Here is a 27704-nt window from a genome sequence, read left to right as displayed (position 1 = left end):
GATGTTCTGGTATTACTATTTATATATGATAAAATAGTTAAAAAAATTGTATTACTATTAATATATTTTATAATTTAAATTTAAAATAATATTTTTATAATAAACTCAATTAGTTTTTATTTTTATAAATTAATTAAGTATGAATCCAAATTGATATTATTGTAATAATTTAAAATTTGTGGATTAAACATTTAATATTTTTAAATTTTAGTGATTTAAAAAATTATAAAAATATTGTTGAGGGATACTAATAAAGTGACTCACAGGTTGCTGAGAAACACAAGTAGTGATGGATGTATGGAAAGTGTCTAATGACCTAAGTTAATTTTATATCCGATTTTGATATTAGCTGAATAATAATAGCGTCATTGTTTTTTTTTTTAAAAAACTACAAAAAATTTTATTTAAAAAACGATACTTGTGCAAAATTATTTTCATAATTAATTTATTAAGTGAAGTGCTATTATTTAACCGCTTCACCAAACTAATTTCATCCCTTCCATAAATTATTAAATAGAAATAACACAGCCCAACTGATTCCCTCTTTATTTCTCTATCTCATCTTCTGCCTCTCATATGCCAACTTGTATGGGATAGGACTCTGCCAGTTACAGTATTCTCGTAAAATATTAATGACGATACTTATTAATTTCCCTAAGAAATAAAATTTGCAAATTTCATTTTTGGGACAAAAAATGTTGTAAATTATAGTAAGGGACGTAAGTTTATATTTTTCAGGAAAGGCCATAGGATCTTGGAATTCTCAGGAAAGGGCTTCTTCTGACCGGTTATAAATACCAACCCTTTTTCTTGGCCTACTCTGCAACAAAACCTTGAATTCAATTTCCATAAATTCTCTCAGCTTCCATTGTTTTCTTTCCTCTTAGTTCAGTGGAGACATTGAGCATCTCTCTTGATCACAATGACTATCCTCATTGATCAACCCGAGCTTGGTATTTCTTTATGGTTTCCATTGCTTTTTTTTCTTTCTTTCTTTCCCAAGAAACATTTCTTCAATGTTGTTTTGATAGTTTTATATTTTCAAAATAATTTCTGGGGTGCTAGAGTTTTTCTATTTCTTGTTCATAATATTTGTTTAAAGTAAATGCTGTGATTTTGCTGGTAAACTGATCATCGGTCTATATAAAGAAATAATTAATTGAGGTTCAAGAATGATTGATGACCCTTTAACAGTATAGAAGATTCTTTTAGTAATTCTTTTTTTTTTTTTCCTTCCTCCCTTTATCTCAGGTGTTGAAGCAGGGGTTAACAAGCTCGATAATGCAGACAATGAACTAGTGTTGGATGGGGGATTTGTGGTGCCACAGACAAACTCTTTTGGCCACACTTTTAGGTAGCTCTTTATACCTACCTACAGCATGCCTATCTTTCTTTTTTCAAACCAAGGGCAACTAACTAATATTAATATATGAACAAATAAGTGTAACAATAGTATCTAAATATGGACAAAATAACAAAACTAATACAAGGTACAGAATAGTGTACATGCTATAAATTCAAATCTATCAAGTCTAATTTATTTCCTCATCAAGGAAATAATGACAAAGGAAATCTTTCCCTTTACCCTGCCATTGTCTACAGAGATTGCAGCTAAATTGTCTGTTTGAACCTAAATCCGATTACTTTTTGGTCCGAGCCGGAAAACATGGATCTGCTTTTGTCAATACCGATAGATGAGAGAGACACAAGACTAGATGATTATAAATATCTGTTTATGGCATGGATTTGTAATGTTACATAGATTTTCATGCTGAAATTGCTGATTTATTTGGAGAGTTTTTGGATGTCAGGGCATATCAGTTTTATCTATGGTTATAAAACAAATGTAACAGGCCTGCATTTTTTTGCTGACCAAAGGTCTTATCATTGATTGGTTGATTCATTAATCTACTTTATTTACGAAAACAGAGATTATCATGTTGAAAGTGAGAGGCAACAGGGTGTGGAGAACTTCTACCGGACCAATCATATTAATCAGACTTATGACTTTGTAAGCAACCTGTGCTGTTTCTGTGTCCAATTAGTTGATGCAAACTATGCTAAATATTTATACATTGTAAATTAATGGACCCATGAACTTACTCAATTGTAGGTCAAGAGAATGAGAACAGAGTATGGTAAACTGAACAAGATGGAGATGGGCATATGGGAATGCTGTGAACTTCTTAACGACGTAATCGATGAGAGTGACCCTGACTTGGATGAACCTCAGATTGAACACTTGCTGCAAACAGCTGAGGCTATCAGAAAAGACTATCCTAATGAGGACTGGATGCACCTGACTGGCCTTATCCATGGTACGATTTCATGAGATTCTACAAGACTCGTTGATTTTATAATTTGTAAAATTTTATTGATAATATGCTTTGTTTCCTTTTTGGGGGTTGTAGACCTTGGGAAGGTGCTTCTTCATCCTGGTTTTGGGGAGCTTCCACAGTGGGCTGTTGTAGGTGAGTGTTCTTATTGTAGAATAATGTGACACCCCAATTGGCTAATCTTATGTCTAGATTCTAATCATGATCCTTGGTGTTATAGGTGACACATTTCCTGTTGGTTGTGCTTTTGACAAATCAATTGTTCACCACAAGGTAATTCCTTTCAGTTTCGGAGCATATACGTAGAGTTTAATGAAAAGATCATTGCTTTTGAATAAAGTCTTTGTACCTAATGATTTCTGAAGCTATGCTCTTTGTTGCTCCAGTATTTCGAGGAAAATCCTGACTATCATAACTCCGATTACAACACTAAATATGGGGTGTACTCAGAGGGATGTGGACTTAACAATGTGATGATGTCGTGGGGGCATGATGACTACATGTATCTGGTATATCCCCCACTTTGTATCTGAATCCCCGACCTTAACAAATAACCTTTTACACATCTGTAAACTGCAACGATAAAAAACTAAATTTGTTATCTCTATTCAGGTGTCCAAGGGGAACAATACGACTCTGCCACCAGCAGCTCTTTTCATCATTCGATACCACTCGTTTTATGGTGAGGCTTCATTTACTATTCCAACTTTGATCGATATCGATTCCAACTTATATATTGAACCGATGCACACTAAATATTGTTGCAGCATTGCATAAGTCAGGAGCATACAGGCACCTAATGAACGAGGAGGATACTGAGAATATGAAGTGGCTCCAAATATTCAAGTACGAGTTTTACTTGTTCTTAAGTAATATTTGTCCTGATTCTTATCCAATACTAAGCAAGTTTTTCCACTTACAATTCTGCCTGCAGTAAATATGATCTTTACAGCAAGAGCAAAGTCCGGATCGATGTCGAAAAGGTCAAGCCATATTATCTCTCACTCATTGAAAAGGTGGGCACAACAAGTTTGAGCTTTGTTTAGATCCTAATCCTTTATCATATCCGGCACTGTTTTTAACGTTAAACTTCTGCAAATTCTTGTTTGTGTGCAGTACTTCCCGGCGAAGTTAAGATGGTGAATCCGGGGTTCTCTCCGTCTCGTCAGTTTAATGCCTCAGCTTCAGGGTTTTTTTAGATATGTTTTCGCATTTTTAAGATGATAGAATAATGTTTGGCATTTGGGTTTCAGAATTTTATCTATACTATGAAATTAATGTTTGCTTGCTATTTCAGTTTCTGAAGTCATCTATATATTATTGCCTTGTAATAAAAGCACTCCTTTCAACTTTGATTTGTTAAATAGTGGAGTATGTTTGGAAATAATTTTCTCTCTCACTTCTTTCCTGTTACATATATTCAAATCTATATAATCAAAATAATCGAAATTTCTAGCCACTTCATTATTTCTAAATCATAGCATCTTTAAACTTACAAGCTTCTTAAAATTAATTTTAACAATTAACCAGGTTAATTTGAAAACAAAAACCATCTTCTAAATATAATTATATAAATCATTTTAAATTCAAAGGATGCATTTCAAAGTATATTTTCTTTCTATTGAAATTTAGCTCATATAATTGCATTTTAAGGAATTTAATCATTCTATTTTCTAAATTTAAAAATGTAAGTCTAATTGTTAAATTTAAATTCATTGCAACGCCATCTTTTTAGTTACATGACTATTTAGCAATTTTTTTATTATTTTGAAATGTCACACTAATAAATTTAATTTAAAATTTTTAATAATGTTAACAAACGGACTAAATTTTTAAAAATAAAAATATAAAAATTAAATTTTAATTTTTAAAAAATATACAATAACCTTTTCTCACCCTTACTAGGCAGTTAACTTTGTTTTTAGGTCCAATTGTTTAATTTATTTTTCCTATTGATAATTGTCCCTTGTTATTTTACTCATTTTTCGTCCACCGTATATAAAGAATATATATATATTTGTAGTTCTCTATGCATTTCGGATTTTCAATTGTTTTTAATAAAATATCTGAATCAGACACATCATGTTAAAATTGGAGTAACATAGACTCATGGTGCGGTTATTGCAAAACTTTTTCTCAGAAATCCTGTTCATTTTCTTTTGTTGGAGAACAAAGATAGCTGAGTTTGGGAAGAGAAGAGAAGGTATTGAGAATGGCAGAGAGAAGGCATTTAAGTTAGCAGGTGAAAGCCTTAAATGGAGTGGCGGTGTATTGCGTGGTTGCGGTGTTTGCCTCTAGTGTTGGGGCTTTGGTTCAGCCTCACTTCAATCCTTGCGTCTTTCCCCTGCCCAAAGTCAGCCAGCCTGGAACAAATCTTCAACCACCATCTACATTAAAACACCTCAACCCCCACCCCCCTCCCCCCCCCCCCACACACACGCTTTTAGATCCATTTTCATTTATATTCTCCAAAAGTTCGCTTGAGCCTGCTATTAAGTACCTACTGATATGGACCACACTGCCAATTCCAAAAATAACAAAAAAATTGCAGGTATATACATATATTATAACTACGAAAAGTTGAAATGAAACCCGATTGATTAAACAAACATGGGTTTTGTATCCTATTATGTCTAAATTTATCAAATATGGCTTTAATCACATATTGTGTCTTGGTATTCCTTTTGTTGATTTCCAAGTTTAATTCATAACTAGGGTTCTGTAATGGTTCTGACAAAGAATAAGTTGGATCCTTTAGACAAAATACCATTGCCCAACTGTCGAAATGTTCTAAAAACCAACAACTTCAAACTACTTTTATGTGTTCTAAAAACAAACCTCTTCCGATTACTACAATATGCAAATATTTTCACTCTTTTACACCCTGTTAATGTCACTTGATTTGGAAATAATATTAAACTCTTACATGGAATTTTGTGGGAGACAATATTAATACTTATTAACAAGTTTGTTTTTAGTAACAGCCTGTTAGCAAGTATTGCATAAGATGATAAGTCATATTATTATATTCTCAAAAAAAGAACTATTATCAAGAATTAATCTCTACATTAATATGGAAAATATATTAGTTGACTAAAATAATAATTCCAGCCTATAGGAGCATTCAAACAAATCAACCTTATCAGCCCACAACTTTATAACAGTAATTAAATCAGTCATGCAACATTTTTTTATACCTTTTTATTTTAATTTAGCTCGAGAAATATTATAAATTATAACTAAATATATTCATGGTCAGGGAGTTAGGGTGATGCCTTTCCCTTTTTAACTTTAGCACGGCAATACCAAACCAATGTCAACTATTTACTTTGTTAGAACATTGATTCAAAACCCTGAATAAAAAAAGTGACCACCCTATTTGTAAAGAGGTGACCACATTTACAAGGTTTGTTGAAATTGGCCAACCATGCTGCTGTTTGAAGTGCATGCAGCTTGATGACATGCTGTAGCACGTATACTTGCTGTAACAGCAAGGTTTTCTCTTTAGTTTCTTTGTTAAGCTACTTAGTTGAAAATGAACTAAGTTGTTTTGATGTTTTTAGGTGCTAATTGACATAATCAGCTTGTGTGCAAGTTAAGTTTTACTTGTTTCAAAGTAAAACTAGTGGTAGTAAGTAGTATTTGGTGATGTATTTGACTATATATATGTTGTTTTTCTAGTTGACTGAATGAGCTGAATGAGCTATCAGCCATTAGCTCCCTTGCTGCACGTTTGTGAGCAAGTAAATTGTTTTTGTTTCTTCCTCCTTTGTTCTCTATCTTGTTCTGTTTCTTTTTGCTGCTGCCATTGTTCCAACAAATGGTATCATGAGCCTAAGTCTTAAGGGACCATTGATTTTGCTTCCCCTGCTCAACATCGGCTCAAACTTATAAGACCCCTAAACAAGCTTGAATAAGCTGAAGGAGGAGTTTTAAGGAAAGGTGTGAGCTTTCCAAATGTGCAAGCTTAGCAAGATGTCAAAGCTGCAAGCTTAGCAAAGTGCGAGCTGTTGAAGACACCTGTTGAAGACAATATGCAAAGATGTGAGTCTGTCAAAGGTGTGAGTTCAGCAACATGTGGAAGCTCAATGTGTGTTGTATAGTTGCAAGCCTATTGAAGACAGTAAGCAAAGTGTGAGCTTGTCGAATTGCAAGCCAAAATGGCAGAATGAAGGCAAGCAAACTATACTCACAAACTGTTTGTGCAAGAAGAAGCAAAGAAACAAGGCAAGATGTGTTGTCAACCAAGGCTGTGAATTAGGAGGAGAAGACTCCATTTGGTGAATAAATCTTTGACACAAAAGACTGGGATAGTCAAGTGTGCAAGTCAAATTTGTTGTGTGAATGAATCCAAGGTTGAAAATGAATTGGTCAGCTTGAAACAAAGCATCTAAGGGTTGCCAAGTTCAAAAACTTGATGAATGATATGTATTTGCAGCATGGAGTCCAAGGAGGAGTGTTGAAATTGGCCAACCATGCTGCTGTTTGAAGTGCATGCAGCTTGATGACATGTTGCAGCACGTATACTTGCTGTAACAGCAAGGTTTTCTCTTTAGTTTCTTTGTTAAGCTACTTAGTTGAAAATGAACTAAGTTGGTATTGTTTTGATGTTTTTAGGTGCTGATTGACATAATCAGCTTGTGTGCAAGTTAAGTTTTACTTGTTTCAAAGTAAAACTAGTGGTAGTAGGTAGTATTTGGTGATGTATTTGACTATATATATGTTGTTTTTCTAGTTGACTGAATGAGCTATCAGCCATTAGCTCCCTTGCTGCACGTTTGTGAGCAAGTAAATTGTTTTTGTTTCTTCCTCCTTTGTTCTCTATCTTGTTCTGTTTCTTTTTGCTGCTGCCATTGTTCCAACAAGGTTGAGGTTTCTGAAGGTGCATGCGGTTTCATCAAATCTATTTCAAAAAGTTTGAACTCATAAGAAAAATTCAACTATAATATTTATATATATTAAACAAGTCCCCTTACGTGCAGGCGGTTTGAATAATTAACAGCCTTACACCTTAATCTAAGCGTAGAAGAAAGGTATATTATACAGTGAAGAAGTAGAGCAGAAAAAAAGACTATTAAGAGAATTTAACCTCGACAACTTTGATCGATGTGATGCTAAATAGTAATGATATAGAGGCACACACAATTACATGCCAAAGGTGTTCAGCGATTGGCCAATAACTCCTGTGTTAACATTAATGGAAGACAATTAATAATGGTTGCCATTAACATTAATGGGAGACAATCAATAATGACAACCACCAACTTTGGAAAAGTGGCAAGGGATAATTTTTTTTTGGTCCTTGAGATAATGGGCTATTTATTGTTTGGTCCTTGAACCTCAACTATAAATAGGCCTTCTCATTTCTCATTTCAATCATCCCAACCAATCTTTTTCTCTTAGTTTTCTTTTTCTCCCATTTGAGAATTCTTAAGGAATTCTATTTGTTTGTAATACTTTGAAGATAGTAAAGTTATCATCTGGTGTTAGTACCCGAGGACGTAGGTATAATTTACCAAACCCCGTTAAAACTCTTGTGTTCTTTCTTGTCCTATTTTTCTTTCAATATTTGAGGGTATAATAGTAGTATTTAATTGTGCTATTAAATTACTATAGAAGGGATATTCTGTCTAAGGAAAGACTTGGTATTTAAGAGATCCATGTGATCCACCTCTCTTCCCTGGGAATTGAACTTTGTGTGATTTTTTAGTACAATAATTTACACGCTTCCGACTCTATTGGAACAACAAGTGGTATCAGAGCCGAAGGTTAATCGTAGTATGCTCTGTGGTTGCAGTTTAAACTGATCTTCCACATCAGAAAAGATTTCCTTAGGTATATTGAAAGATTATGGAGAAAACGGTCGGTGTAGGAGCTTCAACATCGTCCATGTGGACAAAACCGACAATTGCAAATGCAAGATTGGCCGTGGAGATCTTTGATGGCACGGGCCATTTTGGTATGTGGCAAAGTGAGGTTCTAGATGCCCTTTTTCAGCAGGGTCTAGACATTGCCATTGATGAAGAGAAACCAGATGATGTACAGGAGAAAGATTGGAAGGCGATCAATCGGTTGGCATGTGGCACAATTCGATCATGCCTTTTTCGAGAGCAGAGGTATGCTTTTTCAAAGGAGACTTCTGCAAATAAGTTGTGGGTGGCACTTGAAGAAAATTTTTTGAAGAAAAACAGTCAAAATAAGCTCCACTTGAAGAAAAGACTGTTTCGCTTCACATACGTCCCAAGTACCACAATGAATGATCACATCACCAAATTTAATCAGTTAGTCACTGATTTGCTGAATATGGATGAGACATTCAAAGATGAAGATTTGACTTTGATGCTGTTGGGGTCACTTCCTGAGGAGTTTGAGTTCCTAGAAACTACTCTACTTCATGGCAGGAGTGATATATCTCTGAGCGAAGTCTGTGCGGCCTTATACAGTTATGAACAGAGAAAGAAGGACAAACAGAAAAACTCAATCAGAGATACAGAAGCTTTAGTAGTCCGAGGTCGTTCATACACTCGGAAGAAAACTCAAAAGGGGAGATCAAAGTCAAAGTCCAGACTCGGGAAAGATGAATGTGCTTTTTGTCATGAGAAAGGCCACTGAAAGAAAAATTGTCCAAAGCTGAAGAATAAGGGAAAAGCTGCTGTAGATGCTTGTGTTGCAAAGCATGATACCAGTGACTCTGAACTATCACTGGTTGCATCATCATCGTCGTTCTATTCAGATGAGTAGATATTGGATTCGGGTTGTACCTATCATATGTCCCCTAACCGGGAGTGGTTCTCTGATTTAGTAGAACTAAATGGAGGAGTTGTTTATATGGGCAATGACAATGCCTGTAAAACTGTTAGGATAGGTTCAATCCAATTAAAGAATAAAGATGGATCAACCAGAGTTCTGACTGATGTTCGGTACGTGCCCAGTTTGAAGAAAAATCTCATCTCATTGGGAGCCCTGGAATCCAATGGTTCAGTTGTTACTATGAGAGATGGGATTTTGAAAGTGACATCTGGCGCACTTGTGATATTGAAGGGCATCAGGAAAAATAACTTGTATTACTACCAAGGTAGTACAGTTATTGGAGCAGTCGCTGCAGCTTCCGGCAACAAAGAATTGGACTCAATACAGTTGTGGCATATGAAGTTGGGACATGCCAGCGAAAAATCCTTGCAAATTCTGGCAAAGCAAGGATTGTTGAAAGGTGCAAAGGCTTGCAAATTAAAATTTTGCGAGCATTGTGTTCTGGGAAAGCAAAAGAGAGTGAAATTCGGTATTGCTATCCATAATACAAAAGGTATTTTGGAATATGTTCACTCAGATGTGTAGGGGCCTTCCAAGACACCTTCATTGGGAGGAAAACACTACTTTGTTACTTTTGTTGATGACTTTTCCAGAAGAGTTTGGGTGTATACCATGAGAACTAAGGATGAAGTGCTTAGAGTTTTTCTTAAATGGAAAACTATGATCGAAAACCAGACTGGCAAGAAAATCAAGCGGCTTAGGACGGACAATGGAGGGGAATATAAAAGTGATCCGTTCTTCGATGTGTGCCAAGAGTATGGTATTGTTCGACACTTCACAGTTAGGGATACACCACAGCAGAATGGATTGGCAGAGCGTATGAATCGAACATTGCTGGAGAAAGTTCGATGTATGTTGTCCAATGCTGGGTTGGGTAAGCAATTTTGGGCTGAGGCTGTGACATACGCTGGCCATCTTGTTAATCGTTTGCCATCATCTGCATTAGAAAGAAAAACTCCTATGGAGGTATGGTCTGGAAAATCGGCTACAGATTATGATTCCTTACATGTGTTTGGAACCACTGCATATTACCATGTGAAGGAGTCAAAGTTAGATCTGAGGGCAAAGAAAGCTCTCTTTATGAGAATCACTTCTGGAGTGAAGGGATTTCGTCTTTGGTGCTTAAGCACAAAGAAAATGATCTGAGGCAGAGATGTTACCTTTGATGAATCTGCGACATTGAAAAAGGTAGCAGATAAAGATATTCAGACGAGCAATACTCCACAGCAGGTGGAGTGTACTCCAAAACAGGTGGAGTTTGAGCAGATGGGGATTTGCCCAGTTAATAAGTCTAATTCTCCAGCCACAATGGAGGAATTAGAGGTTGAAGAGGTTCTGACCCAAGAACCACTAAGTACACCAGAACCAGTTGCAGTTGCAAGGCCACGGAGAGAAATTCGTAAACCTGCTCGATTTACTGATATGGTGGCCTACGCCCTTCCCGTTGTTGATGATATTCCTATCATTTATCAAGAAGCAATGCAAAGTTTAGAAAGTTATAAATGGAAAAGCGCCATGGATGAAGAAATGCAGTCTCTCCGGAAGAACAATACTTGGGAGTTGGCGCAATTACCGAAAGGTAAAAGGGCAATCGGATGCAAGTGGGTATTCGCAAAGAAAGATGGATCTCCTAGCAAGAAGGATATTCGCTATAAGGCAAGATTGGTAGCTAAAGGCTACACTCAGAAGGAGGGAATTGACTATAATGATGTATTTTCCCCTGTTGTAAAGCATTCCTCCATTAGAATTTTGTTGGCCTTGGTAGCACAGTTGAATTTGGAGCTAGCTCAACTTGATGTTAAGACGGCTTTCTTGCATGGTGAGTTAGAAGAGGAGATCTATATGACTCAGCCCGAAGGATACACAGATGCTGGTGGTAGAAATTGGGTTTGTAAGCTGAACAAATCGCTATATGGATTGAAGCAATCCCCGAGGCAGTGGTACAAGCGATTTGATAGCTTTATGAGAAAGCAGAAGTACACAAGAAGCAAATATGACAATTGTGTGTATTTGCAGAAGCTGCATGACGGATCTTTCATTTATCTACTCTTGTATGTTGATGATATGTTAATCGCTTCGAAGAGCCAAAAAAAGATAGATAAGCTGAAGGCTCAGTTGAATCAAGAGTTCGAGATGAAAGATCTAGGTGAGGCCAAGAAGATTCTCGGCATGGAGATAAGTAGAGATAGACAGAGAGGCAAGATTTGTTTGAATCAGAAGCAATATCTGAAAAAGGTATTACAATGTTTTGGTGTAAATGAAAACACAAAACATGTAAGTACCCCACTTGCTTCTCATTTGAAACTTAGTGCTCAATTATCTCCGAAAACTGAAGAAGAAAGAGAATATATGGCGAAAGTCCCATATGCTAATGCAGTTGGGAGTTTGATGTATGCGATGGTGTGTACGAGGCCTGACATTTCACAAGCTGTTGGAGTTGTGAGCAGGTATATGCATGATCCTGGAAAAGGACATTGACAAGCTGTGAAATGGATTCTACGGTATCTTCGAAAAACCGTAGATGTTGGTTTAATTTTTGAACAGGATGAAGCACTTGGTCAGTTTGTAGTTGGATATGTTGATTCCGACTTTGCTGGTGATTTAGATAAACGTCGTTCAACTACGGGGTATCTGTTTACTCTTGCGAAAGCCCCAGTGAGTTGGAAGTCTACCTTACAATCTACAGTAGCTGTGTCTACTACAGAGGCAGAATATATGGCAGTTACAGAAGCTGTTAAGGAGGCTATTTGGCTTAATGGATTATTGAAAGACTTAGGAGTTGTTCAAAGTCACATAAGTTTATATTGTGACAGTCAGAGCGCTATTCATTTAGCGAAAAATCAAGTCTATCATTCAAGAACCAAGCATATCGACGTAAGATATCACTTTGTGCGGGAAGTCTTTGAAAAAGGAAAAATTCTACTTCAGAAGATTCCGACAACAGATAATCCCGCAGATATGATGACCAAGGTGGTAACAACAATCAAGTTTAATCATTGTTTGAACTTGATTAACATCCTGAGAATTTGAGCACCTTCAGGTGTATGGCGCTCGAGAGCGCATTTGTAGGCACTACAAAAGATAGCTTTATCGAATTTGGAGAGTTGAAGGAAGTGTGTGAAGATGTGATTATCCTAATCAAATCTTCAAGGTGGAGATTGTTAACATTAATGGAAGACAATTAATAATGGTTGCCATTAACATTAATGGGAGACAATCAATAATGACAACCACCAACTTTGGAAAAGTGGCAAGGGATAATTTTTTTTGGTCCTTGAGATAATGGGCTATTTATTGTTTGGTCCTTGAACCTCAACTATAAATAGGCCTTCTCATTTCTCATTTCAATCATCCCAACCAATCTTTCTCTCTTAGTTTTCTTTTTCTCCCATTTGAGAATTCTTAAGGAATTCTATTTGTTTGTAATACTTTGAAGATAGTAAAGTTATCATCTGGTGTTAGTACCCGAGGACGTAGGTATAATTTACCGAACCTCGTTAAAACTCTTGTGTTCTTTCTTGTCCTATTTTTCTTTCAATATTTGAGGGTATAATAGTAGTATTTAATTGTGCTATTAAATTACTATAGAAGGGATATTCTGTCTAAGGAAAGACTTGGTATTTAAGAGATCCATGTGATCCACCTCTCTTCCCTGGGAATTGAACTTTGTGTGATTTTTTAGTACAATAATTTACACGCTTCCGACCCTATTGGAACAACATCCTGCACATGCAGTTTCTCATTGGTTCGGGTCCAAAAACACCCCTCTTTATTGTCATCCAACTACCTTGCTTTGTTTTGGTTAGATATATAGAGAAGTTCATAAATGTAATCTAATCTTCTGCATATCTATACATTACAGAAAGGAAAGTCCTAAATTACCAAAAAATAAAATAAAATTGAGGACTATAGGACATAAGCAAATTAGTTAAGATATTCATTTGAACTACCATCATTTATTGAATCTTCTCAACCCCCATCCTCCTCCTTCAAGACAGACCACATTCTAGTCATTTTCGATCGGTTTATAAGGGTCAACTCTGCGCCCAAAGCTTCAGTGTACTAACCCACTTGTAAACAAAACCCACTTGTAAACAAAAATGGATGGTTATTATAGCAGAAGGGTAATCATGTTTGTGGTGTTTGCATTTGCAGCAATAAACAGAGGGTATGGACAAGAATCAACCACTCTTGTTCCTGCAATCATCACCTTTGGTGACTCTGTGGTAGATGTGGGTAATAATGACTATCTCCCTACCATCTTCAAGGCTAACTATCCTCCTTATGGACGGGACTTTGCCAACAAAAAGCCTACTGGGAGGTTTTGCAATGGAAAATTAGCCATTGACATCACTGGTAAGTAGAGCTAATTAAGCACCAAAGTCCGAGTTTAGAACTGATGGAGTTTGGAAGTTTTACTGAAATTATTCCTTCTTGCAGCTGAAACTCTGGGGTTTACAACTTATCCACCAGCTTACCTTAGCCCAGAAGCATCAGGGAAGAACCTTCTGATTGGAGCCAATTTTGCTTCAGCAGGCTCTGGCTATGATGACAAAGCTTCCATGGTGAATGTAAGATTTTAAACCTTATAGGCTGAAATCCGTATCTCCACATCAAATTGTCTTTCAGTGTATAACTATAAAGTTTCTATTTTCCTATGTTCTTGCAGCATGCCATCATATTGACCTAGCAATTAGAGTATTTCAAGGAATACCAGGCAAAGCTAGCAAAGGTAGCAGGCAGCACCAAATCAGCATCCATTATCAAGGATGCACTGTATGTATTGAGTGCAGGAAGTAGTGACTTCCTCCAGAACTACTATGTCAACCCTCTACTTAACCATGCCTATACTCCAGACCAGTACGGATCATTCCTTATTGATACCTTCACAAACTTCGTCAAGGTATACATTTCCTTGCTTCTTTCTGGTAAATCACCTGTCTGTGGTCACATTGAGCAGATGAATCTGTCACTAAATATTGGGTTCCATGATTGACAAACAGAACCTCTATGGGTTGGGAGCTAGGAAAATTGGGGTTACCTCACTTCCACCGTTAGGTTGCGTTCCATTAGCAAGAACATTGTTTGGTTACCACGAGAAAGGATGCATTTCCAGGTTCAATACCGATGCTCAACAATTTAATAAAAAGCTCAACGCCGCAGCAGCCAATCTCCAGAAGCAGCATCCTGGTCTTAAGATTGTGGTTTTCGACATATTCAAGGCACTTTACGACATTGTTAATTTCCCTCTAACTATGGTATGTATTGGTGAAAGTGAGTTTGATGCATTAATCAATGGATTTGGAGTTAAAATTTGGAGTCTGTTTTTGGCAGGTTTTGTTGAAGCAACAAAAGGATGTTGTGGAACGAGAACAGTAGGACAACCGCATTTTTGTGCAATCCAAAGGCACCAGGAACTTGTTCCAATGCCAGCCAATATGTATTTTGGGACAGTGTTCATCCATCTCAGGCTGCTAATCTAGTCCTTGCAGATGCATTGATTGTTCAGGGCATTGCCCTCATTTGATTCTGTTGGGGCCTTTCTCAACTCTTCTAAGCCTGCCTGCCACTACTCTTTTACCATTACCTTATTAAAATTTGATTTGTATTGCACCCTACCCTCTTTATAATCTTGTATGCCACAAAATTCAATGTCTTTGAAGGTACTTTTTATTTACTTTTGTGACATTATTATTATTTAAGAGTTTGAGACAATGTTTCTTGAGGAAAGGTCTATCTTATTTAAATATAAATTTATATAAATAATTTAATCATTTTAATAATTTTAATTTAAGTTTTTGAGTTTTGTTTATCTTGTTTGATTATTAAATATTTAAAATATATATATCAAATTTGTCTCAGAATAACAATACTCTAGAAAAAATATATTACAGTGAACGAATGAACCCAAATTCAATCAAAACTATTATTAATATGCCAATGTTATTGGCTCATTTCATAGTTTGCTCCCTCAGCATTCTAATAATATTTAACACGTCACAACATTAGCGAGGTTCAAAGCATAAGCTCAAAAGAGTTGATAAAAAATAAAGTTATTATATTTAGAAATTTCATGTTTTCAATTAAAAAATAATTTTAAAAATTATTAATTAAAATTTTTATTATTAAATATTTAATTTCAAAACTTTGTTAATATTAAAATTTATTATAAAATATTAAACACTTGAATTTTTTATTTAATAAGAATAATTTTATAAATTATCATTATATATTTATATTCTCAAAGAAGCATTTAGTAATCCAAAATTTATAATTTAATCTTCCCGAAATTTTAATTTATATTTTCTAATATCCACCAAACAAACATTGTGAAATAACTTTTTCAATAATCTTATTCTAAAAAATCACATTCTATTATAATTATAACATAGTAAAGCAGCAAAGGCTACATAAATTCTTTTGTTAAAATTCGGAATTTATTATCCAAACAAACAAATATTATACTATTATCTATATTTCTAACTGAACTAAGATTCTGGCCAAGAGAGTGTTTTTTATTTTTATATTTTTATATAGAAATTGTAAATAAATTTTGAAAAGTAATTCGACTTCAACGTAAGCGGAGATGGCGCTAGTGGGGGCAAGTTCTTGGCCTTCTTCAAAAATAATGAAATTATTAATTCCTTTAAAATTTATATAATTATAAATTAATATATTAACAAAATTATATTTTAACCCTCCAAAGTTTTGTAACTCAATTTTAACCTTAAAAGAAAATTTTCCTCTTCCAAGTCTCAACTTATTTTTTTTCTTTTGAAACTAACTTATATCTTTTCTATATAATTTTTTTATTAACATATTTTTCACTCACATTGCCATACACTTGTAATATTTAGAACATTAAAATATATTTTAAAACTAAATTTAAGTATTTTTATTATTTAGTCCTGTATCTCTATAATTTTTCCATTTTAGAAAGAAGTTAACTAGTAATCAGTTTTACATGTTTTATTTTTAAGAGAAGAATTTACTAACATCTGTGTAAAATTAAAATAGTTTTACACTATTTCATATCTCTTTTTATGATTAATATTTTAATGATTGAACCATTAAATTTATCAATATAATTGTATTTGTTATGTAAAATTTCAAACCAATATAATATTTCTGCTATATGATCTAAAATATTATATGTCTTTGAACTGAAATAAATTGTTAAAAGAATTTAATTCACCTCAAATTTGAGAAAAATAAATTCAATTAATAGTACAAAGATACAAAATGTGGAGAGTAAGCAGAAACGAGTGGATTCGGAGTACATACTCAGTATTGTGTCAAACTAATAATTATATAATGCTTGCTGCCCTCTGAGGCTTTTCTCCTCCTGTTCCCGACTGTTTTAATGCTTCTGCAAACTTCATAACGTCAGATTTCCGATGAGAATAGGAAGCTCGGTCAAGAGGAGAGTCCAAAGTATTTTCCCTGCCTGAAATGTTGTGTTTTCTATATCCGTAAGGACCGCAGTCGCTGTTTCTTCGGAGCTTCTCTGTGTCTTTGATTTGATCAACATCCAAAAAGGTTGAAGGTGAACTCTGAGGTGGAGTTGTGAACCTATCACTATTGCTTTGTAGCATATTTACGAAATCATTCCTTCTACCTGAACTCCAGGTTGATGAATCGAAGTCTTCGGGATTATCGGTTTTGCTCGTTGATGAAGCCTGGCTCTGATTATGAACGTCCTTTCCCAGTATTAATCTCCTGAGGTTCTTGAAAAACTTAATCCTTCTTGAATTCGGGGTTTTCTTAGCGGATGAATTCCCGAATGATAAATCATCTGCTTCTCCGTTGTCGGTACTATAGAAGGCTTGGGAGCAAGACCATTGATCACAATCAAAATCCATGCTATCCATTCCTTCAGCGCGAGCGTATTCAAGAATTAGTTGTTTGGCTTTCTCCTCCGACTTATGGCTTAAGCTTTTGTTTAGGTCTTTAGCAACTGTTTTACCAGGAATGGGTGTAAAATTCCTCAGCTCATACCGCAAGCAAGCGTTTATCCATCGGAGATACACTAGTTCTTCAGCATCGGCGCATCTATCTTCCTGGAGCTGTTCCATTCGCTTCTTCAAGTCTTCGTTTTCTAGCATCAAACACTCGCGCATTTTGTTTAATGCTTCTGCCTTCAACCAAATCACAATCGTATAACAATGATATTAATAACAACATAAGGAAAGAGGATTCAACACAAATGAACTGACTACCTCAGGATTCTCCAAAACAGAATTCGCAAGGATTTGGGTTGACTCCAACTTCCGAGCCAGTTCCGAATTTTCTATCTGCAATCTCGCATTAGATTGCCTCAACTCTTCTGCCTCACCTTCCAAAACCTTTAAACTTCCTAACTTTGATTTAGCATCGTGATTATCCGCAGAAGCCTTGACTTCTTGCTCTTGTAATCTAGCCACCCTCTTTTGAACACTTAGAATCTGCTCTCTATTCTGCTCAACCTCATGCCGAAGTTTCTTTTTAAGCACCTTAATTCTAGATTTAGCAGTCTGAAGCTCGGCTACGACTTTTTCATGATCAGCAAGTTGTTTTTCTAATCTTTGGTTTTCCGACTGTAAGGACGCAATCTTGAGAGTGAAAAGCTTGGTCTCCATATTGTTTATCTTCAACTGGTTTTTGAGCTCCTCAACTGCTGATTCTTGTTCTTTAAGGCCATAATATTCCAGCAGCTGGACCTCGAGATTCTGCTCCCTCTCCCTAAGCACTCTTACCATATTTCTAAGGTGCTTGATCTCTTGCTCATAACCATCCTTTCCAGCAGTTCTAAATGCTCTTGAAGTGTCAAATTCCTCAACAAGATCATTAAACTCTTGCAAGAGAAGCACATCTCCGCCATGTCTAGCACTTGAAGAAAGACCAACGGAAGCTCCTTGCGCCGATGTTTCTTCCTGCCCGAGGGAAACCAAAATACCATAGTCAGGAAACAGAATCAGAAGAGGCATATAATTTAAAGGTTTTAGCAGATAGGAAGAACAGCTAAATAGCGAAAAAAGAAATGGAGGCAAAAAGATCCTCTGTACTATGTTATTCACCAGTGCCAGCAATTCATCCATAAGTAATGGGATTGCTGAATTAAACATGTCATTGCGAGAGGCAAATCTCTATGCAGACTAGTTGATAATTCAAACTTTTAATAGTGACACAAGTCATGATGAAGTAGTAACAGAACCACCGATAGTATCGTTTAGTTGTTTACTTGAATCTTAAGCAAGAATATCTCCTATCAAACTCTATACGAAGGCTTTATAGTTTTTAAAGCAGCCTTACAATTCATTCGCACCCCAAAACACGAAAAGGATACATAGTCTGTACAGGAAAACTTACAGGACCAGAAGCTGCGGCCGACCTTAAGTCCGGAACATAGTCTTCACCCTGATCGATTCCTCTTGAATCAACTTCACTGCAACAAACTGTACGATCAAAGCAACTAGAAAGTTCAGTATGCAATTGAATTAATCAAATTCAAAAAAGATAAACGCAAGGCTAAACCCCCCAAACCTGAAACGGGCAGTGATGAAGGTGGAGGCGGCAAATACGGTTTGGTCATTCTTACTCTAAGTCTAGAATACACAAAACCAGCAGAAGAGATAGCAACAACAATCCCAAGTTTCAATAAAAGAGCCCTTAAAACGCTCTTTTCTCTTGACATCACAACCAACAACATTTAATTTCCACGAATTTTAATTCAGTGATTCAGACAAAGCGAGATTATAAAGTCCCCTTCATCATCAACTTCCATCCACATGGTTAAAAAAACTCATAATCAGAAGAAAACAACAAAAGAAGAACACGTTATTGATGATAACCAAGTTAGGCAAACAAAAAACTCAGACGATCCATTTTATAAAAAGAAAAATCTAAAAGGTAACAAGAAAAAAATTGCATGTTCAGAAATAGAAAGACTGACAACCCAAGAGAGAAGGAAAAAAGAAAAAGACTGACTATCATAATTCAAACATGCTAATATTAAACACCTACAGATCATATAAGCTCAAAAAGCAAAACCCAAAAACAGTAGTTTAACCCATATTAGATTAACAGACAAGGAATAGGGAACGTAAGAATTAAGCAAATAAGAGAAACCCATTCAGAAACGACTTTGCTATTAAAGAAAGATCCTCAAAACGCATTAAGAGAACCAACATACCTATTAGTTGGGGTTGGTTTATTTTGGGACTTGATTTGGGTGTCAGTAATGAAGCAGTACAGATCATTGTATCAAAGTTGCACACGAATTATGATCTTGTGAGAACAAAATAAATGCTTGGTTGGTAGTTGGTTTTAGACATGTACATGGGCAAGGACATCCACTTAGCCCAATGGTATGAAAAAAAAAAAGGTTTGGATAAAAATATATATTCAAAAATTAACTTAGGTAAAAAATAAGGTCAGTTTCAAGTAAAACTTTTTTGACCCCGAGACTAGCCTGGGCCGAATATACAAAAAAAAAAAACTGTTGCTTTTTTTTATTATTCTTGCTGTTTTTTTTCACTATTTTAATATTAGATTACTTCTATGTTGTTATTATTTGAATATTATATAACTTTTGTTTTATTGTTAATTTTGTTACTATTTTATATGCATTTGATTGTTAAGTTACACCTCTCTTAATATTATTTAAGTGTATATACTTTTTTTAATTTATTTTCAATTTGTTAAGAAACATTTATTTTAATGTTTTTAGTATTTTTATGTATTTTATTTTTTAAAAATTTATATAAAAAATTTGATACGGTCAAACTGGACTTGAGTTTTAATATTTTTTATTCGAGTCGAAATTAAATAAAATTTTAGACATATTTTTCGAATAGAACCAATCCCAAATTTAACAATCAGGATTTTTTTTATTGGGTCCAACATGGAAATGGAAACTTCTAATTGATTTATGTATCTCATTGATTTATGTATTTATTGCATGCTGGAATGTGAAGTAAGCTGAAAAAGATGGAGAGAGTGAGTTTACTTTTCTTGTTTGTTAATGGTGAGTATTCAAAGTACGAATTCTTGGCTGATTTTATTACAAGTAGACGCTGCAAATAAAATAAAATAAAATACATACCCCATTAATTAATTGCAGATCGTGAGTTCGATTTTCTGTTTGGAAATTGGAATAATAAATTTGGACATCACTTCATTTTTTTCTCCTACTTGTCCCTCCATTTGATCTGGAATGGATGGGCCATTGATTGGGCACACATATGATTCATTACATATTTTTATTTGTTTTCTTATAATTATTTTTTAAATGAAATTAAGAATCTAACTTTCTGTGTTTTTTCTATTTCATGAAATTCCCACAATGATGGAAAAAATATGTTTTAAGTTATATATAAGTTTTTGGTCTAAATATGTTGAAACAAAGGTTTATTTTGATAAAATATTGAAACTTTTCAATTAAAAATTTTAATATTTAAAATCTTCAACGTGTTATAATTGGTACTGAACTTTGGCATTCAACTTTACTTAATATAATTTTTTTAAAAAAAAATACTATTATCTATTTAATACAGTTAGAGTATTTTATTGATTATTGAAAATTTTAATATCAAAATAAACAGTCAAAACTTTGAGAATTAAAACCATCTAGATAAATTAATTATCTTTTTTTAAAAATAATTGCTTTTACTCTAATTTTATTAATGGACTCTACCATTTGAAACGACAAAAACATTATCAGAAGTCCATTCATTTCCTTTCCCTAAAACAAAACATCTTATTTCCTAAGACTGAAAAGTTCTCCGTTGATTTAAAAATCTCATTTCCTATCTTCCCCTCTTAACTCTTTTTTCTTTTTTCGTTTCTGCTTCCTGCAGTTGGTGTTCAACCAAACAACCCCCTAAAATCGATTTCATTTTCACATTCTAGGGCAACTCTGAAGAAACCACACCCTGACGATCTTTCTCCACCCTTCCTCTGCAAAATTCGGCACCCCATTAAGAAGATAAGTGTTTCTTTCTCCCCTTAAACCTTCTGTGGCCAAAAGATGAGCCACTTGATTCCCCTATCTTGATGTATGCGTGAAAACACAGCTTTTAATTTTTTTTCCTCAAAGAATTTAGATCTGAGATATACACACTGAACTATTGACATAAATTAGTAGAGAGTTATTTCTCACTTAATATTAAAAAAAATGTTGTTCATTTTATTTTTTTAAAAATAAAATTTCTCTTTTTTATTAAAAAATGAGATATTCAATTTATTTATTTTAAATTTTATTTAATTTATCCAAATAATATAAGATATTATATAATTAAATTAAAATCATAAAATAGGTGATTTTTGAAGTTTTAAAATTTATAATTAATAAATAATATAATTGTATAGGAATGTATTATTATAATAACTCATATCAATTAAATTAAAAATAAGATACAATTTTTATTATTATCCATCAACTCTAAATCCTTAAGTGTCAAATAACGCATATTTAACCACACTAAAATACATATATTCGTAATTATTATGACAACGATAAAATTAATTAAACTAAAACTCATCCCACAAAATATTATTTATTTAAATTATATTAAACTGTAATTGAGAGAAGCGTGCATTTTACATACAGCATGGTCTTTCGAATGGTTTTATAGTGAAATGGATTCCTTTCTTTGTGTGCGTGAATTGTGGGGATTTCCAAGTCCATCTCAAGAATTCCAGAACTTTCTTTTCACGCTTGCCCATGCTTGATTCGCCTAAAAGCATTTTGAATGGTTAAAAGAATTTGATAACTCAATTATTAATAATTTTATTTTTAATTATTTAATTGTAAAATAATTATAAAATAATCATTAAATTATTAATAAATTTATTTCTTGATCATATGATGATAGAAAATTATAAAATAATCATTTAATTATTTAATTTTATCTTGTTTGGTCATTAGAGCGGTAGCAACTTTTAAAATTACATAATAGTAACTTTAACACTCAACATTTAAACATTATTTCAATTTAATATTAATTTTGAAAAAATCTAACCCTTAATATTTATATATTGTAGAATTTAGTCTTTTTGTATTTTTTTTAGGCCCTCACACCTAAAAAGTTAAAAATAAATAAATTTATCAACTAAATTTGATTAAAAAATATAAAAAAATAAAAAAACTCTAAAATCCAAAATAATAATTTTCATTTTCATTCATTCTTTTAAAATTAACTCTTAATGTCAAAAAAAACTAAAAAAAATCAAGTTAGACAATATGTAATTGTTAATGATTATTATTTTAAAAATCAAAATTAAATTGACATAATTTATTCATGTTGAAGGTTAAAATTGCTTTTGTACCAATTTTAAAAGCTAACATCGTTAATCTGGTGACTAAAAAAGACAAAATTAAATAGTTGAGTTACCATTTTGTAACTTTTCATAATTGAGTGAAAAGAAAAAAAAATTTACTAATAATTGCATAACTATTTTATAACTTTTTATAATTGAACAACTAAAAAAATATTAATAATTAAGTGACTACTAACATAATTTATCTTAAAATTTTTGATAATTTGATAATGATTTTTTTTTAAGCCGTTAAAGGAGTCTTTAGATTGTAGAATAGGGGACGAATATCCCCCGCCTTGCTCCTTTAATAAAATAATGTCAAGTTTTTTTTTGAAAAAATAATTGTAAAGCATTTTTTTATATTTTTTTTACCTAACTCATTTTTCATATTAGATAGTAATTGTAAAATAATTAAATAATAATAAATAGAAATTAAATTAAATTATCATAATAAATTTTAATTATACAACTTAAAATTAGAAATAGTATACAAATTTAGTACGTTGAGTTTTGACAAGATTTTTCAATTAAATCTTAAATATTAAACTAAATAGTTAATGGGCGTACAGTAGATATACCAAGTTATCGCTGCAAACTCCGAGATATTATTTCAGCTAGGGATGAACAAAAATCTAGAACTCTGATTCAAAATTATCTTGATTAATTATTTTATATCGATTGTATTTATTTATATATTATTACAAAATAAATATAATAAGTATCATATCTATACTCTATTCTTCTATAAAATCATTGAGTTTGGGAGAATTTTTTGAACTAATCATAATATTTTTATTTTTTTATTATAATATTAAATTAATATTATAAAAAATAATTTTAATATATTGTTAACTATTATTATATGATAATAATGAAACTAATATTAATTATTTACCACTAATTGAATTTCAGTTCAATTAGTATTAGCATTGTTGTTAGTATAAGACAACGTAAGTTCGAATGTGCTGAAATACTTTTATCATTATATAAAGAATATTAATTATTAATTAATCTTTTTTAGTTTTAGCATTGCATTTGAACAAACAATAATATTAATCAAACAAATTGTTTAATTAAACTTTTTTTTATAAAATAAAGAGGATTTAAAAGAACTTTGACATAACCAAAATTAAAAACATGGATATGATTATAGGATAGCGTTGTATCTCATTGCAACATGCCCACCGTGACATAAACAAATCTATGTTCCTACCAATCTTCTCATCTTGGCCATAAAGTCAGTGCACTTATTACGATTCCATTGTATGTGTGAAAACCTTAGCTGCCATCCTCCATTACAGAGAGATTGAATGTTAGCAATATGAGTGCCATCGGTTTGTCCCTGGCTATTGAGTTTAACTAGTAGAGAGCACTGTAACTTTCAATCTTGATTGAGTAATCGTTTTTCAAAGTTACAATTTTGCTTTACCATGGTTTCACGTTTACAGCTACAAAAAGGTGGTTATACCCTTTTCATTTTCCAGTCAAATCGATGACAAAAAAGATTTCGATATCTCAAGTTTTAAAAGAAAAATCATGTGAATTTCTATATTGACATATGTTGAGGTTGATTAATAGTTTTTGAAAGTATCCAATAAGTACTTCTATTTTAAAGATGGTTTCAAATTAATCTTTACACTTTAAAACCCATTAATTTAATTTATGTACTAGTAAATAAAATTAAATAAAACCAAATTGTAAAAAAGTCAAATTTTATTATTAAAAAATATTATTTTTTTATAAGTTTTGTTTATTTATCTAATAAAGCAATAAAATTGCCAAAAAAAAAAACATCTAGTACAATGCTTGTTACAAAGAAGTGAAATTTTGTAATTAGTACCCAAGTTTACCAACTTCTTAGTTGAATATTTACATTATTAATTAGAAGGTAAGTATAGATTGCATTTTGTCCCTTCTACTCAAAAAATAGGCAAATTAGCCCCTATCCATTAGATCAAAGAGCAAACTGGTCTTCCAATTAAAAATTTTATCTATTTTTACTATTAAAAGCTTGTCATTGTACATTAACATGAGGTACACGTGGCACATCACGTGTACTATTTGGTTATTCCGTCAGCCACGTCAGTTTTTAACAATATAAATAGATGAAATTTTTAATAGAAATAACTGATTTGCTCTATGATTTAATGTATAGGGACTAATTTGCTTATTTTTTAATAGAGGGGGAAAAATGCGGTTTGACTCTTAATACCGAGACCTTCATGGTACTTTTACCAAGATGTAAACAATAAGAGCCTTACCCTTGAGTCTCGTGCAAAGCCGTTGAAGTTCTTGTTGCCATTCCATAACATCTCTCTAAATATTACATTGTCCCAAAACACTGCCTTATACCGATTTAGCAAACACACAAACAACAAATAGATGATCCTTTGTTTCATGGTTTCCTTGGCATAGTAGACAATGACCCTCTATGCTCATCTCTCTTTAATAAGCCTGTCATTTGTGGAAAATTTATTCACAATAGCCATCAAAGCTAGAAAATAGATTGTTCTGGTATAAGAAGTAGATACCAAACAACCTTATGCCACATAACTTTTTCTACACTCTTTTCGAATTTCATTTTAAAATGCAGTAACAGTTAACTAGTTGTCCCTTACTCCCAAACTAGATAACATGGGTGCAACTTCTCGGCCAATGTCTCTAGAGCGTTCTTGGCTACCAAAGGATGCAGGGGACGTGAAACCAGTTGGATTGATTGATGTTATGAGTGGGATTGAGAAGATGAATTATCGGATTCCACTGTCAGTTTGGTTTTTCCTTTTCCGAATCTTATTAAGATTTTTCAACATTGTACTCGGGCACATATGTATGGTTGATATGTAGGCTTGGACCCTTTGGAACTGAAGTCGCTAGGGTGCTTAGCAGTGGCCTTGTTCCTGGTTCGTCCATGTTTATAATCTTTCTCTGTTGATCAATTTTGATTTTATTGCTCTAAAAAAGAAAACAATATATTGTGATGTGATCCAAATGCATCTGTATAATTGCTTAAAGTAATATATTGAGTTCTTAATGAAAATTATGCCGAGTGTGTCTATTTTCCTGGTTTACAGGTTTATTGGTTTTGATTGGTGGTGATCCTGGCGTCGGAAAGAGTACCCTACTGTTGCAGGTAGAAGTTTGCAGCATTTAAGAGCCAATGTTCGTGCTTTTTTCTGTTATCTTGTTCTGGAAATTTTTCTTTTTGAAAAAGGAAACTCTTCTGTCGTTAACTCATATGATCTGCTCATACGTTTGTTGGAAATGGCCGTCTTATTATAATATTGAGTTCACGTCTTACTTGAAAGATGGCGGTACTAATTGCTGACGGGCATGACTCAGATCGACATGCTTCTGTTGTATGTGTCTCTGACGAAGAGTTTAGTTTCTCTGATGTGTCATATTGGTCTGTCAGCAGCATCATGCTTTACAAGCTTAATAGGTTATAATTTGCACATACTGAAAAGTCAGAAACCTGAGTAGTTAGTACTAATAATAATTGTGCCTCTTTTACCATGAATACGCAGCACTAATTTGAGTTAAATCAATTTCTGGCTTCAACGTGGTACAGTGTTGAACAAATTAGTAGCAGAACCAAATGCATGAAGATTTGAGCAAACAGACTATATCTATACACTGGTACTGATATCAAGGTAAATGGACTTCTTGGATCCTGTGTAGGCATTGTGTTTATCTAGCTCAACCATTTTTATGCATGTGAATGGAATCTGAGCAAGCGGAGCTAACATGATTATCCCTCCAAGTTCTATTAGGTTCACCTGTAACATTTTGTCCTTGTTGTCTTTTTGATATTGTACTTGTATTTTTGTAGCTTTATTCCTTTAGATATCTTATACCATATGTTGTGATTTCTAAGTTGAGGTAGTTAAATGTTCATTTATCAATTGTAATCACAATGTTCAGGTTTTGGTTTATTGATGCGGAATTTTATCTAGATGCTAATCTTAATTCTAAGAGTAGCTGTATAAGTATCAGCAAATTCTACTCTCCTATTGAAGTAGGAGTGACCCTTATTATTATTATTTTTAAATATTACTCAACAATGAATCTTAATGGTTTAAGAGTTATTTGCTTTATTATCTTACGCTGTTTCTTCTCCTATACTGAACTAAGAACTCTTGAATTAGGAAGCGATTATCTGTGTGCGTTTTACATTTCCTGTTAGCTCTAGATTTGAGTATTCTACTTTTACTAGGCTATGATTCTTTGACAAGGAAGCTGGCATAAAGATCCAAGCCAAAGTAAGAGTTACTATTTACTGTTTCTTCTCTCTGGTTCAGTGTCTGCCTCTTCTGTCTCAAAGGTGGGGGCTACTATCCCTTCATCCTTAGCATGTGGTTCTTTTAGTGTTCTTTTTTTTTTTTTTTCTTCTTGTTGTTGTTGGCCAAAAACACTTTCGTTCATTTCATAACAGAAAACAACAGTCGACAAAATCAACCACAACCAATGATGTCCAAGCATTAGACAGAAACGAGAATAAGAGCTGCGAAACTGGGATTATACAGAAAGATGCTAAAATTTGTTGTATTGCTTTATTAGGTACGGAGGATGGACAAAAGAGTCAGTACAGCTGCGAAACTGGGATATAAGGACTGTATTGTGCCAATGTCAGCTGGGCAACTCTTGATTTCGGGGAACTGGTGATTATTGGCTGCAATCATCAATAAATAGTGAAAAACACAGGAACATCATTGGTCTGAAAAAAACATGCATCATATCATCATCATCTGTATGTTCAATTGTGAAGTTTTTGTTGTATATGACTATATGGTCCTTCAAGAACAGAAAGGATGAAGGCCCTTTTTCTTTATCTAACTGTGGATTGTGTAGTATACATAAAATGGCTCTTGTTATGTTTCCCATCCGCTATTTCTTTGTTTGAATATCGTTTCTTTAAGATGACAGCATGAATTAACCGACTAAACCTAAAGATTAGGTCTTCAATTTTCAATTTAATATTTTTGCGTTTAGGCTTTTATGTACCAACACACCACTTTGATTAAAAGGTAAAACAAGAAGCTGTTCTCTGTTGTTGACTGGCCACCCACTTTAATTAAGTGGTTTACTTTTTGCTTTGACCTTAACTACATATTCGAGGTCTTGGATCCTTTTCTTGTAACAGTTAGATATCACCCTGAACGGAACACTCTTGTAATTAAGTTGCCTCAAAGTTTCCAAATTATATATTATTTCTCGTAACAGTAGACGACTCCTGCTATCACTCCAAATCATACATAGTTT

The 27704-nt window shown here is 33.4% G+C and overlaps 2 protein-coding genes, 1 long non-coding RNA gene and 1 pseudogene across 8 annotated transcripts; 3 read left to right on the top strand and 1 right to left on the bottom strand.

The window, feature by feature from the left end:
* Positions 1 to 581: 581 nt before the first annotated feature.
* LOC121229363 (inositol oxygenase 1) lies at positions 582 to 3723 on the top strand. The gene is made up of 11 exons (XM_041113482.1): positions 582 to 953; positions 1252 to 1354; positions 1930 to 2011; positions 2114 to 2318; positions 2412 to 2471; positions 2557 to 2609; positions 2723 to 2845; positions 2949 to 3018; positions 3104 to 3182; positions 3271 to 3352; positions 3453 to 3723. The coding sequence occupies exons 1-11, from the start codon at positions 923 to 925 to the stop codon at positions 3477 to 3479; spliced, it is 915 nt and encodes a 304-aa protein (XP_040969416.1). The 5' UTR covers positions 582 to 922; the 3' UTR covers positions 3480 to 3723.
* A 9508-nt stretch (positions 3724 to 13231) lies between these two features.
* Positions 13232 to 14872, top strand: LOC107941016 (GDSL esterase/lipase APG-like; annotated as a pseudogene).
* Positions 14873 to 16347: 1475 nt separating this feature from the next.
* On the bottom strand, positions 16348 to 19399 carry LOC107941025 (protein CHUP1, chloroplastic). Of its 2 annotated transcripts, none has more exons than XM_041113481.1 (4): positions 19318 to 19399; positions 18495 to 18580; positions 17366 to 18058; positions 16348 to 17284 (listed from the first exon to the last, which is right to left on the bottom strand). In XM_041113481.1, exons 1-4 carry the CDS (start codon positions 19382 to 19384, stop codon positions 16454 to 16456), a joined length of 1677 nt encoding a protein of 558 aa, XP_040969415.1. In that variant the 5' UTR covers positions 19385 to 19399; the 3' UTR covers positions 16348 to 16453. The 2 variants fall into 2 exon arrangements, with proteins under 2 accessions (XP_040969415.1, XP_016730020.1); XM_016874531.2 differs by having other exon boundaries at positions 18669 to 19387.
* Positions 19400 to 20831: 1432 nt separating this feature from the next.
* LOC107941010 (uncharacterized) lies at positions 20832 to 27325 on the top strand. 5 transcript variants are annotated; one of them, XR_005927085.1, is made up of 5 exons: positions 20832 to 25345; positions 25517 to 25575; positions 26014 to 26095; positions 26659 to 26704; positions 26878 to 27325. It is a non-coding gene; the product is annotated as an uncharacterized lncRNA (long non-coding RNA). The 5 variants fall into 5 exon arrangements; XR_001695526.2 differs by having other exon boundaries at positions 26659 to 26766; positions 27003 to 27325; XR_001695525.2 differs by having other exon boundaries at positions 26659 to 26766.
* The last annotated feature ends 379 nt before the right edge of the window (positions 27326 to 27704 follow it).

The sequence above is a fragment of the Gossypium hirsutum genome, chromosome A05 (assembly GCF_007990345.1).
Source record: "Gossypium hirsutum isolate 1008001.06 chromosome A05, Gossypium_hirsutum_v2.1, whole genome shotgun sequence".
In the NCBI taxonomy this organism is placed as follows: Eukaryota; Viridiplantae; Streptophyta; class Magnoliopsida; order Malvales; family Malvaceae; genus Gossypium; species Gossypium hirsutum.
This window is presented reverse-complemented; position numbering and strand designations above follow the sequence as displayed.

Bases quoted from the DNA above. Each gene is read 5' to 3' on its own strand.
- LOC121229363 (XM_041113482.1), top strand. From the start codon at position 923: ATGACTATCCTCATTGATCAACCCGAGCTTG. The intron at 2,012-2,113 runs GTAAGCAACCTG...ACTCAATTGTAG, and splicing joins TTAATCAGACTTATGACTTT to GTCAAGAGAATGAGAACAGA. The intron at 3,019-3,103 runs GTGAGGCTTCAT...ATATTGTTGCAG, and splicing joins TCGATACCACTCGTTTTATG to CATTGCATAAGTCAGGAGCA.
- LOC107941025 (XM_016874531.2), bottom strand. From the start codon at position 18,834: ATGTTGTTGGTTGTGATGTCAAGAGAAAAGAGCGTTTTAAGGGCTCTT. The intron at 18,581-18,668 runs GTTTGGGGGGTT...TTGATCGTACAG, and splicing joins TTCATCACTGCCCGTTTCAG to TTTGTTGCAGTGAAGTTGAT. The intron at 18,059-18,494 runs GTAAGTTTTCCT...TCCCTCGGGCAG, and splicing joins CGGCCGCAGCTTCTGGTCCT to GAAGAAACATCGGCGCAAGG.